The sequence below is a fragment of the Amphiura filiformis genome, chromosome 2, assembly GCF_039555335.1.
Source record: "Amphiura filiformis chromosome 2, Afil_fr2py, whole genome shotgun sequence".
Taxonomy (NCBI): Eukaryota; Metazoa; Echinodermata; class Ophiuroidea; order Amphilepidida; family Amphiuridae; genus Amphiura; species Amphiura filiformis.
The window spans coordinates 40,812,061-40,827,786 of NC_092629.1; the positions used below are offsets into that span (position 1 = coordinate 40,812,061).

Sequence of the window (15,726 nt, forward strand, 5' to 3'; positions counted from 1 at the left end):
TCGACTTACCGGAAAAGTGTCTTTGTACACGATTTTAGGTCCTCTGGTTCAAAACTAAATTTTTCAAGATGGTGCCGGCCACCATCTTGGATTTCTGGGTGAAAATGATGCCGTAATGTCAAACAAATGTCAGAATCGCAATCCTTGTAGTCGACATATCCGAAAAAGTGTCTTTGTGCATGATTATAGGTGCTCTGGTTCAAAACTTAAATGTGGTGATGGCGGCGGCCATTTTGGATTTTGGCCTCTAGCGAAAAATGCCGGGATTTTCGCGAGGGACATGGAGGCTATTTTTTTTCTAAATGGTCCATAGAAGTCGAATCAATCGTCAAACCTTACTAGCCAGAGAGTGGTCACCAAATTGAAGTTTTTGACCTAACTATTGTGCTGTTTTTGACAACAAGATAAATATTTAATAAAAATGTCAAATAAGTACGCGAAACTAAGCGATAGTGCAATAATACAAGAATCACATATGATTGGCTATATGATTCAAAGAGTGTATGAATATTTAGAGACCATTCAAAAACACTTGTTAGGGGGCCTGATGCAAAAAAAATTCATCGCGAATTCAGCCCCCCCCCCTTTTTTTTTTGACATGAAAATTATAGGTCAGCCCCATAGAAAAGCATATTAACTCAATTTTCCTAGGAAAGTTTTGGACCCCTCCCCTTTTTGCATCATCCCCCTAACAAGTACTTGTGAACGGGCCCTTATCAACCAGTAATGACGTACGAGACTAGAATCCTACACTGCACATGCATTTATGTTATGCCAGTATTGACGACTGACAAATAGGTTTATGAAATCAATTTTATAATCAAATTTTATTTGTAATCTGCTGATTTGCATTTTCTATGACAGGTTATTCAGCATGAATTGTTTCGTAATTTAGGACTGGCTTCAGCATGTGTGTTTATTGTGGTTCTGGTTTTACTAGCTAACATCTTGCAGACAGTATTGGTCTTTTGCTGTGTCATATTCACATTGGTAGGTAATTAGCAGAAAGTAAAAGGAATAGCCATAGAGAAAGTAGTCATACAGATATAAGGCGAGTGCGGTTGGTGCTTGGCCTATCGGTATTAGCACTCAATATACTACGACACACAAGAAGAATTGTATGGGTTCGCAAATGAGGCCAAAATGCCAATCATTTTAAAATAGAGAACTATTAAAAAGATTCATTTCATCAGTTTTATGTGAAAGAAAACATTTTATTTAATGTTTCAAAGTATCAAACTATTTCAAATACAGCCGCATATAAATATAGAATTAGAAACAAATATACAGCCCGTATAATTATGTAGAAAGAAAAATAGTGATAGAAAGAGAAGGTAGATAGTACAGGGCGCTATGGGTTTGGGATTTTATATTCCTACATTAGCGGAACCAATTTTTTTTTGGCATCCTTAAACCTGAAATAATAATAATTTAATTGGTTGCATTTTTTCTAAGCCCCCTGTGGTTCCCATGAGGGGTCGAAGATCACAGTGGGGGCAAAACTTAAGCAAAGTCCCATCATGTTGTAGTGTATCTCAAATTGTTCCTCTCATCACATGGAAGAAAACAGTCAATTGTCAAATAAGATTGAATAGGTCAAAAGTCAAAAATGTCATACACAGAGATCAAAATAAAAGAATTGTCCGATTTCATCGAAACTGGTCCCAAATTACTCCCCTTACCATAAGAGAGAAATCTTCAACATATACTTAATTCACAATTTAAATGCATTTTTGTATTGTCATGTCCCCATTCCGAGTTCATACAACCAAAGTCCAACAGAAATGTGTACAAGCATAATATTTCATCCATAATTTCATCCGATTCTGAGGTTAGAAATTTCTCAATTTTTTTTTCCTATTTTCCTAAATTTCGACTGTATCGGGCATTTTGAAAATTTGGCATCTGCGCATGAGATCATTTTTACAATAGACTTTTTTTTATATTTCTAGCAATAAGAGGATTATTTGAGATATTAACTTTTGCCCCCATTATGACCATCGACCCCTAGTGGGAAATATAGAGGGCATATAAAAATGAAACCAATTCTAGCTTTATCTTTGGGGTGTAAGGATGCCAAAAATATTGGTTCCACTAATGTAGGAAAACTAGATGCTACCTCAAAAATCACTCAATAGCTCCCTGTACTAAGAATAGACAAAGTGAGGGGAGAGGTAAAAAGAGAACTCTAAAGGGGTAGATTGACTCAAGGAGATAATGCACTATTCAAGCACTTCTTCAACCCATATCATATGGGTTAATGATGGGCTCGTACTTTTCGGACCCCTGTGGATCTCTGTAGGCATTGCATGCCCATTAAACATCAAATTAACTCCACCCGCAGTCCCGCACCAATCCTACGGGTTGCAGGGTCGGGAAATGCCACAAATGTTACAAAATGCTGCAAACCCCTACCCCTGCCGCACACCAACCAATTAAATCCCTGTCATAGCTTGCAATCCCCGTCTGTCCCCCACATTTCACAGACTTATATAGCGCCAAACCAAAGGCATCAAGTCGCTTTACAGAACAAGAATAGAAACTTAAAACGTATGCTACAGAATCTACAAAACTTTTACTACCTTAAAAGTACATTAAAAAGCATGTAAAAGAACATGATAAAAAGTCAAATACACACATACAATACATATTGAATTGGTTATCAGACAACAATGCATTAACACAAGCAAATAACACACGTAATTGCACAAAAGGAAAGCAGAAATTTAGTAGTCGTTGGTATGACTGAACAGGTATGTCTTGACTAGGAAGATTTGAATTGATAAACAATCTGAGGAGATCGAAGAAAAAAGAAGGAGCAGCTGAAAGGGGGCTATTCCACAGAACTGGCGCTACGCGTGAGAAGCCTCTGACGTACATTTTTGTTTTCCACGCGGATTCCTGGAGAAGCTGATCGCAAAGTCTTTGGGGTGATATAAATGGACAAGTAATAAGATATAAGCTGGATACTGTTCATTCAATGCTTTGTACGTTAGAAGCAACAGTTTGAAAATTATCCTCTGACGGATCGGCATCCAGTGCAACTGGAACATGACAGGTGTAATGTGGTCCCGTTAGTGAGTCTTATTCGAAGCTTGTTTAGATCTTTGTTCGAAAGACCATACATTATGCTGTTACAATTATTGTCTAATCTAAAAGTTATAAAAGCGTGAACAAGCTTTTTGGTATTTGCAGCATCGAGGTAACGGCGTAACTTTCCGATTCAATGAATGGCATAAGGGGCGTTCTTGCAGATGTTGTTGACATGACTACTCATGGTGAGACATCTGTCCAGAATGACACCGAGGTTGCGAACTTCCTCAGATGACAGATGTAGTGATAGAAGAAGTTCCAATTGTAATGTCAACGTTGAATACTCTCTTGGAAAACCGAGAGGTGACATGCAACAGCTCGGTTTTAGTGCCATTTAACATAACTTGTTGCCAATTGAGGACTTATGTCCTCAATGTATTTCTCGAGCTTAGCCAATGCACTTGAGCGATTATATGGTTTTATTTTTATGATGTCCTGGATAGGTGAAGAGTAGATGACAAATAGTCCAGGTCCTATGATGGACGAAGGCGGTTGGGAAGTACTTGCATAGTGATTAAAACCATTGTCTTGTTTCATTTATTTTCAGGTTGACCTATCAGGAGCGCTAATTTATGGGGCATCACAATAGACACAGTGGTCGCAATTCAACTCATTGTTGCCATCGGTTTAGCTGTAGATTACTCAGTCCATATAGGCCACACATTTATGATATTCTCAGGGACAAGAAATGGTGAGTAAGAAAGAAGGTATAGTGTACCAAATAAACTAGACAACACAACTTATGATAATAAACGCAACCCCGGCCTGGATATGCCGGCACAAGGCTCGAACACCCGACCTTCTGTGTAATTATAGGATGCCTTATATACGATGGTGAAGATATAAATATTGCAATGGATAATCTGTGAATATAGAAAGGTTCCAGACGTATATAAATAGGTAATGAGGCTACTGCATCATTCACCAGAACTTGTAAACACCATGGGGAAAGATTGTTCACTGCAAGAGGTACCTGAGCATAATCTATAGGAAAGAAGGGACAGCTAGCAAGTGCAGAGTATTACAGTTGAACTAGCCAATATCACAACATGTCAACATTGTGAAGAAAACATGTTCGCTACAAGAGATAACTGAATATATTGTATAATATTTTAGTATTTAGTAGTCCGATGCACTAGCATATAAATAATGATAAAGAAGGACGTTACTTCTTTCGTATACACTATATCTTAATTTGTTTTAATGGCAAGTTTCGGCGGAACATGACCGGCAATTGAAATCAACAATATGCCAGCAGAGTATGGGAGAAATAATCTTCCGTGGTACACACAATTGAAAACACGCATATCTTCATAACTTCCTTTCCAGATCGAACAATAGCTACCCTAGGCTGCATGGGTGCTGCTGTATTTAATGGCGGATTCAGTACATTTCTTGCATTTATATTATTAGTAGCATCTAAGCATTATATATCCACAACATTTTTTAAAGTAAGTATTTCTATCATTTATTTTGTACAAATATGACACAAGGTCCTTGAAACACTTATACATGGTACAAGATGATGTATTGGTTTTCCTTTATCCTCGTCTGGTGTTTCAAAGCTATTTTAAAAATGCCTTTTCCATCAAAAGAGTGGTCTTATTCAAGTAAATACACAGAAAGAAATTTGGATTTTGATCAAATTTCCACTTTGATCATTAAAACGTTACATACATTTCTCAAGATAAAACATATTTGATACAGGCGGTTCAGAATATACATTTTATACTATAAATTCTAAGAGCCTGAAAATGCTTCTGAAATATGCTACACATCCCCATATCCACCTCTCATCTAAGAACACCCCTTGCCCTTTTGTTGGACTATTTTAATTCTAGCCGTACATTATGGGAACAAGATATAAGAACATCCCACCCTTGGACACCTGGCAAGATCCAGTAAAAAACATGTGACTTTTGTAGCTTTCAAACGTAATTAAAAGCCAGTAAATTATTATGCCTCTTTTCTCTGCAGATTTTCTTGTTAGTGGTTTTATTTGGTCTCTTCCACGGCCTAGTTTTCTTACCTGTTATATTAAGTCTTGTTGGGCCAGATCCATATCTATCTGCCAAGCCTGCTGCAGAGTCTACTAAAAAGTGCCACCAAGGACAGTCACACCAGAGCAGGATAAAGGTTTACATTTGAATACGGGAGAGCCAAACAGGGTGCCGAGTATAGGACCGCATTTCAATCCAGCCTTTGTAGAGGAGGTTGAAGTTGAAATGTGGGACAAATCCCAAGCAAATGGATATGATGGTCACAAGGTAATGTTCTATTCAAGTACTTCCCCCTCCACTTGGAAATGTGGGGAAATGATGACCCTGGTCATTTTAGGACTAATTACATTTAAGAACATTCCCTGAACCTCCGAAACCTTAGGGACCACTGTAGGTATAACATGCCCTCACTATCCTGCCGTTTCTGTGTTTCCTGGGTGGTAGTTTTGGAACTGAGTTCACAACCCCTGGGCTGCACCAACTGCTTTCAAGCAGTATAGAATACCCACCCAGCAAACACAAAACGTTTTCGACATCATTCGCAAAAGGTTATAGAAGGTTGTCAGAAAACGTTTAAATGTCGGGTTATATAAAGGGTATATTAAGAGTATAAAACGTTTTCATAACCTTAAAAACATTTTTGATAATCTTCAGCTCAGCAAACAAAAATGTTTTACAGAAAACGTTTAAATGTCGGGTTATATAAATGGTATAAAAACGTTTTAATAACATTCCAAAAACATTCTTGAAAACTTGATAAAAACATTCTAAACAGAATGTTATTTTGGGGAGTTGAAAAAATATTTTGCGAAAAATGTTTGCCCAAAATATTTTCAATAACGTTTTAAAAACGTTTTCATGACCTTTATATAACCCGACATTTAAATGTTATTAAAAGGTTTTGAAAAAACATTTAAAGAACATTTCTGTGTTTGATGGGTTCAAATATTTCAACATAATGTTATTTAAGTATTGACACAATATTTGGCAAAAATGTTTGCAAAAATAGTTTACAATAACATTTTTTGAAAACATTTCAAAATATTGTTGTAGTGTGTTTTTCATACAAAACGTTTTAAAACGTTATCATGACCTTTATATAACCCGACATTTTAATGTTATTAAAACGTTTTACCTAAACCAAAAGCCAAAATATAACTTATTTAAAACGTTTTTAAAACGTTTTTGTGTTTGCTGGGCAGACGGATAGGAGGTTTAGATTAAAATCCTTGTGTTATCGGCTATGTTCCCCATCTGCTAATCATTCCACACACAAAACAAATTACCACTATTAATGCACAGTTCTTATGAAACATGGCGTTCCCTTTTTTAAAGACAGTTCTTTTCAGGGATTTTTAACAATGGGATGGGCGACTGAAATCATCGTCATTAGCAAAGACTATCTTATGTAACATATTGGTCCATCCGGGTCATGTTTACACACTATGCAGGTGATGACAACATACGTCACCCAATGACGGATATGATGGAAATTTGGTTGAAGGTAGGTTTAACGTACTGCACATTGCCTAAGTTATAAGAGAAACTTAACCAATAATTACCTTCAATTTTACAGAGAGTTAATCCAGGAGCAAACTCGGGACCTGAACAGCATAACCACCATCACTACAACTACGAAAGCCAACCACCGCACTCACCGCAGCATTTTCCAATCCACAGAACTATTTTTATGGATGAAAAGTATAAATATAAGTCATCAGTCATGGGTAATCGCATTAATGCATCATATCGATCACAGTCACCACCAAATATCAGGAATCATGTTCCTCATGTGAAAAAGGGGAGCACTGCTCGGAGTGCAACATATCAGAATGGTCACCTGTGAACTATATGTACTACACTGCTAAAGCCACAGCTAAACGATTAACCAAGAATGCTAAAGAACTTAATTAGATTTATTTCTGAATGTACCAAGTTACCAAACAAAAGATATAAAGCATCAAGCATGTAGTCAAAAACTGAATTGAAAAACAAGATAAACAAGAAACGGGACAGTGGAATTCAAAGGCTACTGATTTCCATTAACCTTTGAAGTGTAATGTCTAATTAGTAAACATATCAAAAAAGGTAACTAACCCCCCTTGAATAATGGTCATTATTCAAAAACGGGCGATTGTATTTCAAGCAGTTGGAAGCAGAATTTACTTCTGTGCATTTTGACACCGCAGCGTACATTTAAATCAATGTAACCCAAGATTTGAAAGTTGCAGTAAATTATTTTGACATGATTAATATGTATTAAGTATAATGCAAGGAAATCTGCTCGGCTCTCATTGGAATGTTCGTTTTGTTTCATGCATTTGGGGGTCAAATGTCGGGAAAATCAATATCAATTGTCATTATTCTTATCGTTGGTCAATATTCACTAGTTTTTCTTATCGTGTCCAAGCGCAGGGTCAAATGCGCCCGAGCCAATAGCTGACGCAGTGACGAGCAGAATCGTTGAATTCAGCTAGGTCCTCATGTGTGCAATGTTGCCTCATCTGTGGACAGACCAACAGGTGTTTCATAGTCTGTGGAACCGTTCCACACTTAAAGGTAGTGTATTGTCTTTCTGGTAGGTAACCCCATTTCTGCAAATCCTGATCTTAGTTTGTTGAGACACCGCCAATCAGGCCATGTGGAATCAGCTCCTGGTGGTAGCTGCTCACTGGGTTGCAGTCCCATAGCTGGTGAATTAGGAGATATCTCTTTCCACAGGGTGAGTCTTAGTTGAAACATGAGTATCATTTCAACGGTTAAGTTAGATCAGGTTATGTTGGTCATCTTCGTAACACCTCACCTTTTGAACATGTCAAGGTTACAAGAGACTTCATCTTGATGGACGATAATGCAACTCCACATAAGGCTAGGATAACCAATCAGTTTCTGGAACAAGAAGGCATCACTCGTATGTTATGGCCTGCCAAATCTCCAGACCTGAACCCGTTGGAGCATTTGTGGGGATATTTATAGTACTGGGTAGACAAGAAGTTCAAGCCAACAACAACAACTTTGATTGAACTGGAACAAATTCTGAGACGGGAATGGGCAGCAATAGACCAGGGACGCATCGGCCATCTTGTAAACAGTATGAGGCTGAAGTGCTTGGCAGTTATTCAGACAGAAGGAAGCCACACCCGATATTAACTGATATGAAAGTGAACATTACAACAACAGTTACAAGAGACATCTGTAAAAACCATTAAATCACATGAGTTTAAAACTGAAAATGACAATGTGTGTAATGATATCTGAGTGTTTTTGTATTGGTCTAAGTGCAACTTTCAAATCTGGACCTCACTACATTAAATTGACCGGTGTTTTTTGTTTTCTGGGCTATCGTATCAAATGGGGTGTCAAAATGCCCAGAAATAAATTCTGCTTCCAACACATTTTACAGATCTGTAATACAATAGCCCGTTTTTAAATAATGGTCATCATTTAAGGGGGGTTAGTTACTTTTTTGAGATGTTTATAATACAGACAGACACAGTGGGAACCAAGACACTATTAACAACGACGAGGACGACGACGACGATGATGATGATGATGATGATGATAATTAAAATAAACACAGCCAAAAAAGAAAGTCTCCAGTAGTTCCCATCCCCATTTAATCAGATTTGGATGAGTTTATGGCAAAATAATTTATATAATAATTTTCTGTACACTTTCCTGCGAAGATTGATACCAAATTTGATATCAAAAATTTAATCATAATGAGCAAAGGAGCCGTTGTTTGGAAATTCGTGCAATTTTGAAAATGACAAATTACGAATTGACCACGCAAAAATCAATGCATGGTATCAGCTTATTATGTGGCCTGAAGCATGCCCGTACAGGAATCATTGCACCCTTGCCTGCGCACAATTGAAAGAGCGGGGTATTCGATTTGCATTTTGACATGCATGGGCAAACCTTTAACCTGCCGGCCTATTCAGGCGACGTAATTCTTGGCACTCACGCTAGCTCTGCTACGTGATACAATTCCCTATGTCATTTTTAAAATTGCACGAATTTCCAAACAAATGTTTCTATGCTCACGATGATTTAACTTTTGATATCAAATTTGGTATCAATCTTCGAAGGAGAATGTATAGAAAATTATTATATAAATTATTTTGCCATAAACTCATCAGAATCTGACTAAATGGGGATGGAACTACTGGAGACTTTCTTTTTTGGCTGTGTTTAGAAACGACAAAGTGGAACAAGCATGCCTATAGCATATAATTATATTTTTAACATGGAAAAATTTAACCTTTTTTCTTGAAAATTATGCATACATTGTATCTCTTTATTGTAATAGTCGGTTTGACATGATTTGGCCTTGAATAAAATATGTTACAAGTTGTTCGAATTATAAAGACATAGTTGGTTGACCTCATAATGTTTGTGCACTCATACATTGACCTCTGAACGTATAATCATCATTACCACTACAACCACGTGAATAGAAGTCATATTATTAACTATACAACTCATAAGAAAAACAAAATAATCAAAACAAATTATTGATTTATTACTGCGTGCACAGTTTTCATCAACAACATCAACTGCGATTATGCAAAAAAGAAAAAAAAACTATATAAAGTCTATTATGAAAAAAATACCTTGTTCAAGATAAAAAATTTAATACCACACCGTCAATTTGTAAATTGGCCTCCTGTAAATCGTCTGCCAACGAAATCTAAACCTAATAAAGAAATAATTTCTTCATGCACTCACTATCGTAACACAATGAAAATACAATTCGTGAGAACCAGCTTCTGCGTTAAATTATTCGTTGTGTCATAGTTTCTACCTAGACTATTCCTATCAGATGCATCCGTTTTGTTGTTTATCCCTAACGCCCCAGTTGCTTTTTGGCAAGGGGGAAGGAAAGAAAAACAAAACAAACAAAAAACAAACAAACAAACAAACAAACAAAAGAGAAAAAGTGAACACTTTTTTTTCTTGGGTGAGGTTTTGAACCCCGACCCCTCGGGTGCCACGCCCGTGCATGAGCCTACCTTGCCACGGGGTGTAGCTTGCCTGGCCAAGCTTTCCGTCGCAATATGACTGTTTGCATGATAACGCAATCACATCACGTGGGACACCTGCTTGTGCCAACACTTTCGGATTTGAGGTTGTTTAATGTTTGGTACGGTTAGGGCTAACCAGCATTTGAAGCATTGCAGTCAATTTGATGCGGTTTGGTTAATCGTGATATGATATTCATAGCCCGGGCCCGGAGCCCGGGTTCATTGCCTGTGATTAAGTAGAGGAGTGAAGTATAAAGGCTACCAGACCCCTAACTTCTAAGACACTTGTGTCGTTAAAGTACCACAACCCACGGGATCCTCCTTTCACGTTGCACATTAACATGCTTTTTTGAGGCTCTGGCCAGTAAGGGATATAGAATTATATGGAAGAGGTGTAATTTTCAAAATGACTTTGGTGCAGCAGATAAAATGTTTCTACAGAGTCTTCCGCTGCAGTCATATCGACAAATCAAAGTTATTAGAGAGATTGCGAAGAGGCGTTCACTGCAAACGCCATACGGGATACGGATTACGGCATTATGCGGTAGAACGTGATAATGCCGTTCACATCCAAACTAGCCTCCTACACAGCCAGTTTGTGTCGGTCCTAACGCTCGTCGTTCCTAGTATGTTTGTGATAGCCGCATAGAGTCTGAACCAAGACTACATCAGGAGGGTGAAAGTGCATAGGAACAATGCCGGAAACTACGTCACGCTATTGTTCGACCTAGGCTACATATTTTTAACGCATGCGTGTTCGTCAATACAGCTTTAGACTCCTCCACCTTCGCAACACGGTACGTGGAGTGACTGGAATCACACTGACGGCGGAGGAGAATACTAGCTGGTCAAACAGTTTAATTCTATCAAGCATATAATACCTAAACAATCATCGTCATTTGATCTATTTACTCACAGAATATATTGTATACTCAAAATATAATTTTAAAATAGTAAACCTGTTAACTTATATATTTGTGTACTAAAATATAAGGACACGTGATGTCGAAGACAAAATGGCCGCTAATCCGCCTATTGTGAGACCTAGGATACATATTTCGAAAGAGGGCAGCAAACTAGGATGCCTATCCCTTTGTCTATTATTCCTGACTACATGTAAAAGCTCATGGTGGCGCTATGCTGAGACAAATATATCTAAAGATATAGGGAGCACACATTGATTCACATTGGGTGCATCGAACCAGAGAAGATTATCTTCTCTCATCAAACCCACTTTCCTCGGTAGGCCCTATTGATATGCAAATGCGACTGGCTGTATCTATAATTGCTCTGAGCATTCAGTCCAGATTAGCGATATTTGAGTTTTGAGAGCTATTGGAAAATGAGTATATAGGCCTATATTCACTCGTGTGTGATATTTGCCTAAATAACCTAAACAGAGTTTGGTGTTGGATGCCTAGGTAGTCGTTATGGTGTATATATTCGAATAAAAAGAAACAAACTCCATTATCATATAAATAGTACCCTGTTTACTTTTTAAAGCAAAATGAAAATAGATAATCTAATGTGCCTAGTTCGATTATTACCCAGCAAACACAAATATATTACGGAACACGTTCAATGTCGGGTTAAAGGGTATGTGGGGGTCAAGGGTATAAAAAGGTTTTGACATTCAAAAAACAGTTTGTTCAAAACTTGTTGGAAACCATTCTAACACAATAGACTTTTAAGTACACAAAATGTTTGCCGAACGATATTTTACTATAACATTTTGAATTTTGGTTTAAAATGTTGTTGTATTATTTTTCAGTATAACACGTTTTAAAAAGAGTTTTCATGATTTTATATAAACCGATATTGATATGTTATCAAACTGTTTAAACTAAAACCAAAAACATAATGCATTATCATGTTTTAAAAACATTTTGGTGTTTGCTGAATAGTATCCATAAGCAAAACACTTTGACAGCTGTTTAATGCTACGAAATAGCAATGGCGAAAAATGACGTTGCACGAACTGCTGTCACCCGTCCCAAACAGACAATATTATGTCGTAAGACGTCACGATCTTGCCTAAAACGCCTCTTCGCAAGTTGATTTTTGGACGGCATTTTCCACACACAAATGAATAGGCAATCTTCCCGTTCGAATTCGCGCCAAAAAAAATCTAAATTTATTCACTTCTTCTTGTCTATGGGCAATTCCAAGCGTTGCGGAATGATGCAAACTGCCTTCGTACGAATTTCTTTTTGATGCAGCAGCCAAATATGTATTAACAGCATAAGGTGAATAGCATAATGTTAAAGTATTTTTGATAAGTGAATGATTAAGGTAGGAGAAACTTTTCCAAACCACCCTAATTTCCTAATTTGCATATGCAAAGTTCGCGTTGCGGAATGATGTGCACGGGAGCAGTCTTTTTTGCACTAAAACATTTTTAACAAACTCTGTGAGTTTAGTAATCTGAGATATTAAATTTGCCACTTAATGTAAAGCTTAGGATGTAAACTGACAATTGTCAGTATCGATTAAAAAAAAATGGGCATCGTCTCTTTATGCCAAATTTGCCGACACTAGGTCACGTTGCGGAATGATGCAAGGAGCGTTGCGGAATGATGCTGTGTGTAAAATCCCATAGAAAATGAAAAGCAGTCCATGTTTGAAAATAAAAATAAATATATCAATAAATTTGAGTAAATTGTGTTTTATATACTTAGCTACTTATGTTAGCTGACAAATATCAATATTTATCCAAAAATATTTATCACCGATTTTTTTTAATCCGATAACTTGTGTTGCATGGTCACATTTTGAAACTAAAATTATGTCAACATTCTGCTAGTCTAAAATTCTTGGAAGTGAAATTTAGCACTGGATGTTAGCCATAGAATGTAACATAACAACTATCACCATCTATCAAGAAATAATCATCACTGTTTTTATTTTATCGTAAATTTAAAGAAAAAATCCTTGCAATCCATGAGTCCTTATGGCGTTGCGGAATGATGCAGGGGGTTTTGTGGAGAAATGTCACTGACAATGGTTCAGGCAATGCTGAAACATCAATTACTGTAAAGATAGTTCTGTGCAATGCATTTCAGAAAGTTTTAACCCAAAATTGTGAATATTTTTTTCAAACGGGCACATTATGAATTATGCATCATTCCGCAACGTTGCGGAATTATGCAACTTTAATTGGTCGTTACCGCCGCAAATTAGACTTTTTGAAAATTATTTTTTTTTTTTTGGATAGGGATGAATAAATTTGCTTTGCATTCTAGTTTCAATGAAAATCAACCTTATTTTAAAATTGCAGTGGTAATAAATGATACTTTTGCGTTGCGGAATGATGCTTTTAATCGTAAAATTGGTACTCAAACAATGCTGACGAAGCTACACGTTATAAAATTTGAAAATTTCTGGTGTTTATATTTTGAGCTAGGTATAAACTTTATATTCACATGCATAATTTGTTTCCAAAATTTTACAGTACAGAGCAGTTGCTGTGTTTTTAGTTTTGCTGCTTTTACCAGTCAAGAATATGCAAATTTATGCGAATTAGGATGTTTTTCTAACAATGGACACCATTTCCTCCTAAAAATGTACGTTTTCAGAAAATATCGCTTTTAGCTACAATATGAGACCAAAATCACATAATTGACTTGATTTTTAAATTTTGACAATTTGGGCGAGGTTGCTTGGAATTGACCCTATACTAGGTCAAATTGTAACCCCAAAATGGATTATATTACATATCGGACTCTACTTGTTCTATTTGGATACTTTGATTTGCTTCATAACATGACAAACATAAAAAATGTCTGCATTTTATAATGCGTTTTTTTTGTCATTTTGTAACGTCATTTTTTGCTACCAACCGCAACGTAATCGCCTTACGGTAATTCCACGATTGACCAATTCACAATAGATTTCACCCTCTAGAGGGCATACTAACTGATTTTCGACTTATGTAGCTTGCCGTTGGCGTTCCCGTATCACGTTTCACGTAAATTTCGCAATCTCTCTAGTGCCAAGAAAAGACAATCATTTTAGCGGGTAGAATAGAAGGTCAGTGGCGGAGCGACGGGAGGGCAGATGGGGGCACTTCAGCAATTCAGCATCAATTATGCGCGCCCTCCAACATGTCCAAGCGATGAAAGTTTTTCGCTGGTTCGAAAGTTCAATTTAAGGCCGAAATCCAACTTTATAACATTATAACCATAATTAGTTAGTGGTATTTTGAAAACTTTCTCGCGCTCCGCTCGCTATTGTTTCAGAAATGGGGGGGGGCACCATTATGTGTCCTTAGCCCCGGGCGCCACAACCCCTAGCTACGCCACTGTAGAAGGTCGCAGGCCAGAGGACAACCGAAACCGCAAAGTCTATCGCAACGCAAAAACGCTAAATGGGCAACTGGGTAAACTTTATCATTTTTTTCTATTAAAAGGAATAACATTTTTGAGTAGATCACCCTACACTATACGCAGATTGCACTAATCACCTGTTTATGTCAGCAAACATAGATTGAATACAATACCGCTCTTTTCAAAGATACTAATCTTACAGTTGCGAGTGATCAACCTTTCGTTGGCATAATGGTTCAATGTATAGGTACCGCGTTAATGTTATAGTGCAGAGCGATATATTCAAAATTGTATTTCTCTATTGCTATAGTAGTAAATCCGATTAATTACGTCATTTCTACGGCAAACTGCTAAGAATGTTTGAAATATCTTTGAATATAAAAGGGAAACCATGTCATTGATGTCATTTAATCTCCATCTATAAGGTAAGATGTGGCAACATATCCCAAAGCATAAGTTTCGTCATCTTTTACCTTGCGATCAGCTTTTCTTGGTTAACATACATGTGATTGCTATCAAATTTTGTATGTTGTTGGACACATTATATAAAAAGTCGATAGAGAAAGTTAGAATTTCTTTCTTCCAAGGTCAATACCGACCATTTTGTCAAATATATTTAAGCGAAAAAAAACCTGACGCAATGGAGGTTATTGACTACAGTTTCTGATTAAAAATTAAAATTTTTGTTATTTTAACTGTTTAGAGTGTGAACTTAACTACCTACATGTCAAATCATAAGGTTATCGTGCTATGGAAAAATGTAACTGAAAAGTTGGGCCCAAGAAATACCCTTAACATCTAATATCGCCATTTGTGATATGGTGACCTTGAAACTAGTTTGAAATTATATAATGGAGGCAAGATAAAAAATAAAGACAATTGGAAAATACTGTTGTGATATGATGCTAACATCAACGTCAGGTTAACAGTCATAGCTTTCAAATACCGTTTGTTTCATCTATTTTGGTTCAAACGTATACGATATGCAATATTTCGTTGACATTTTACAACAGAGTGTGCATTATTTGTTTATCTTTTAACATATCTTGAGTGACAAAGAGAACAGTATTTAACATGATGAAATCATTGACATGAACATGTATTTGTTTTTATAGCAGAGTGTGAAATATTTATTTATCTTTAAATCTTTTTCAAGTGGAAAAAGAGAATGATTATACCTGTAGACTAGTCAAGTTAATAAAAATAAGGGGTTAACCCACCACTAATTGCAACGGAATCCATTAAATTACCATTCAATTTAGAAAAGCATATTTAATAACA

The 15,726-nt window shown here is 36.7% G+C and overlaps 1 protein-coding gene across 1 annotated transcript in view; it reads left to right on the forward strand.

The window, feature by feature from the left end:
* LOC140140736 (uncharacterized) overlaps window positions 1-6,939 on the forward strand; it is a 30,910-nt gene extending 23,971 nt beyond the window's left edge. Inside the window, exons 16-17 of the mRNA XM_072162486.1 lie at window positions 865-990; window positions 6,670-6,939. Of these exons, the coding sequence (XP_072018587.1) occupies window positions 865-990; window positions 6,670-6,939 (396 nt within the window). The remainder of the gene's footprint in view (window positions 1-864; window positions 991-6,669) is intronic.
* Window positions 6,940-15,726: the final 8,787 nt, after the last annotated feature.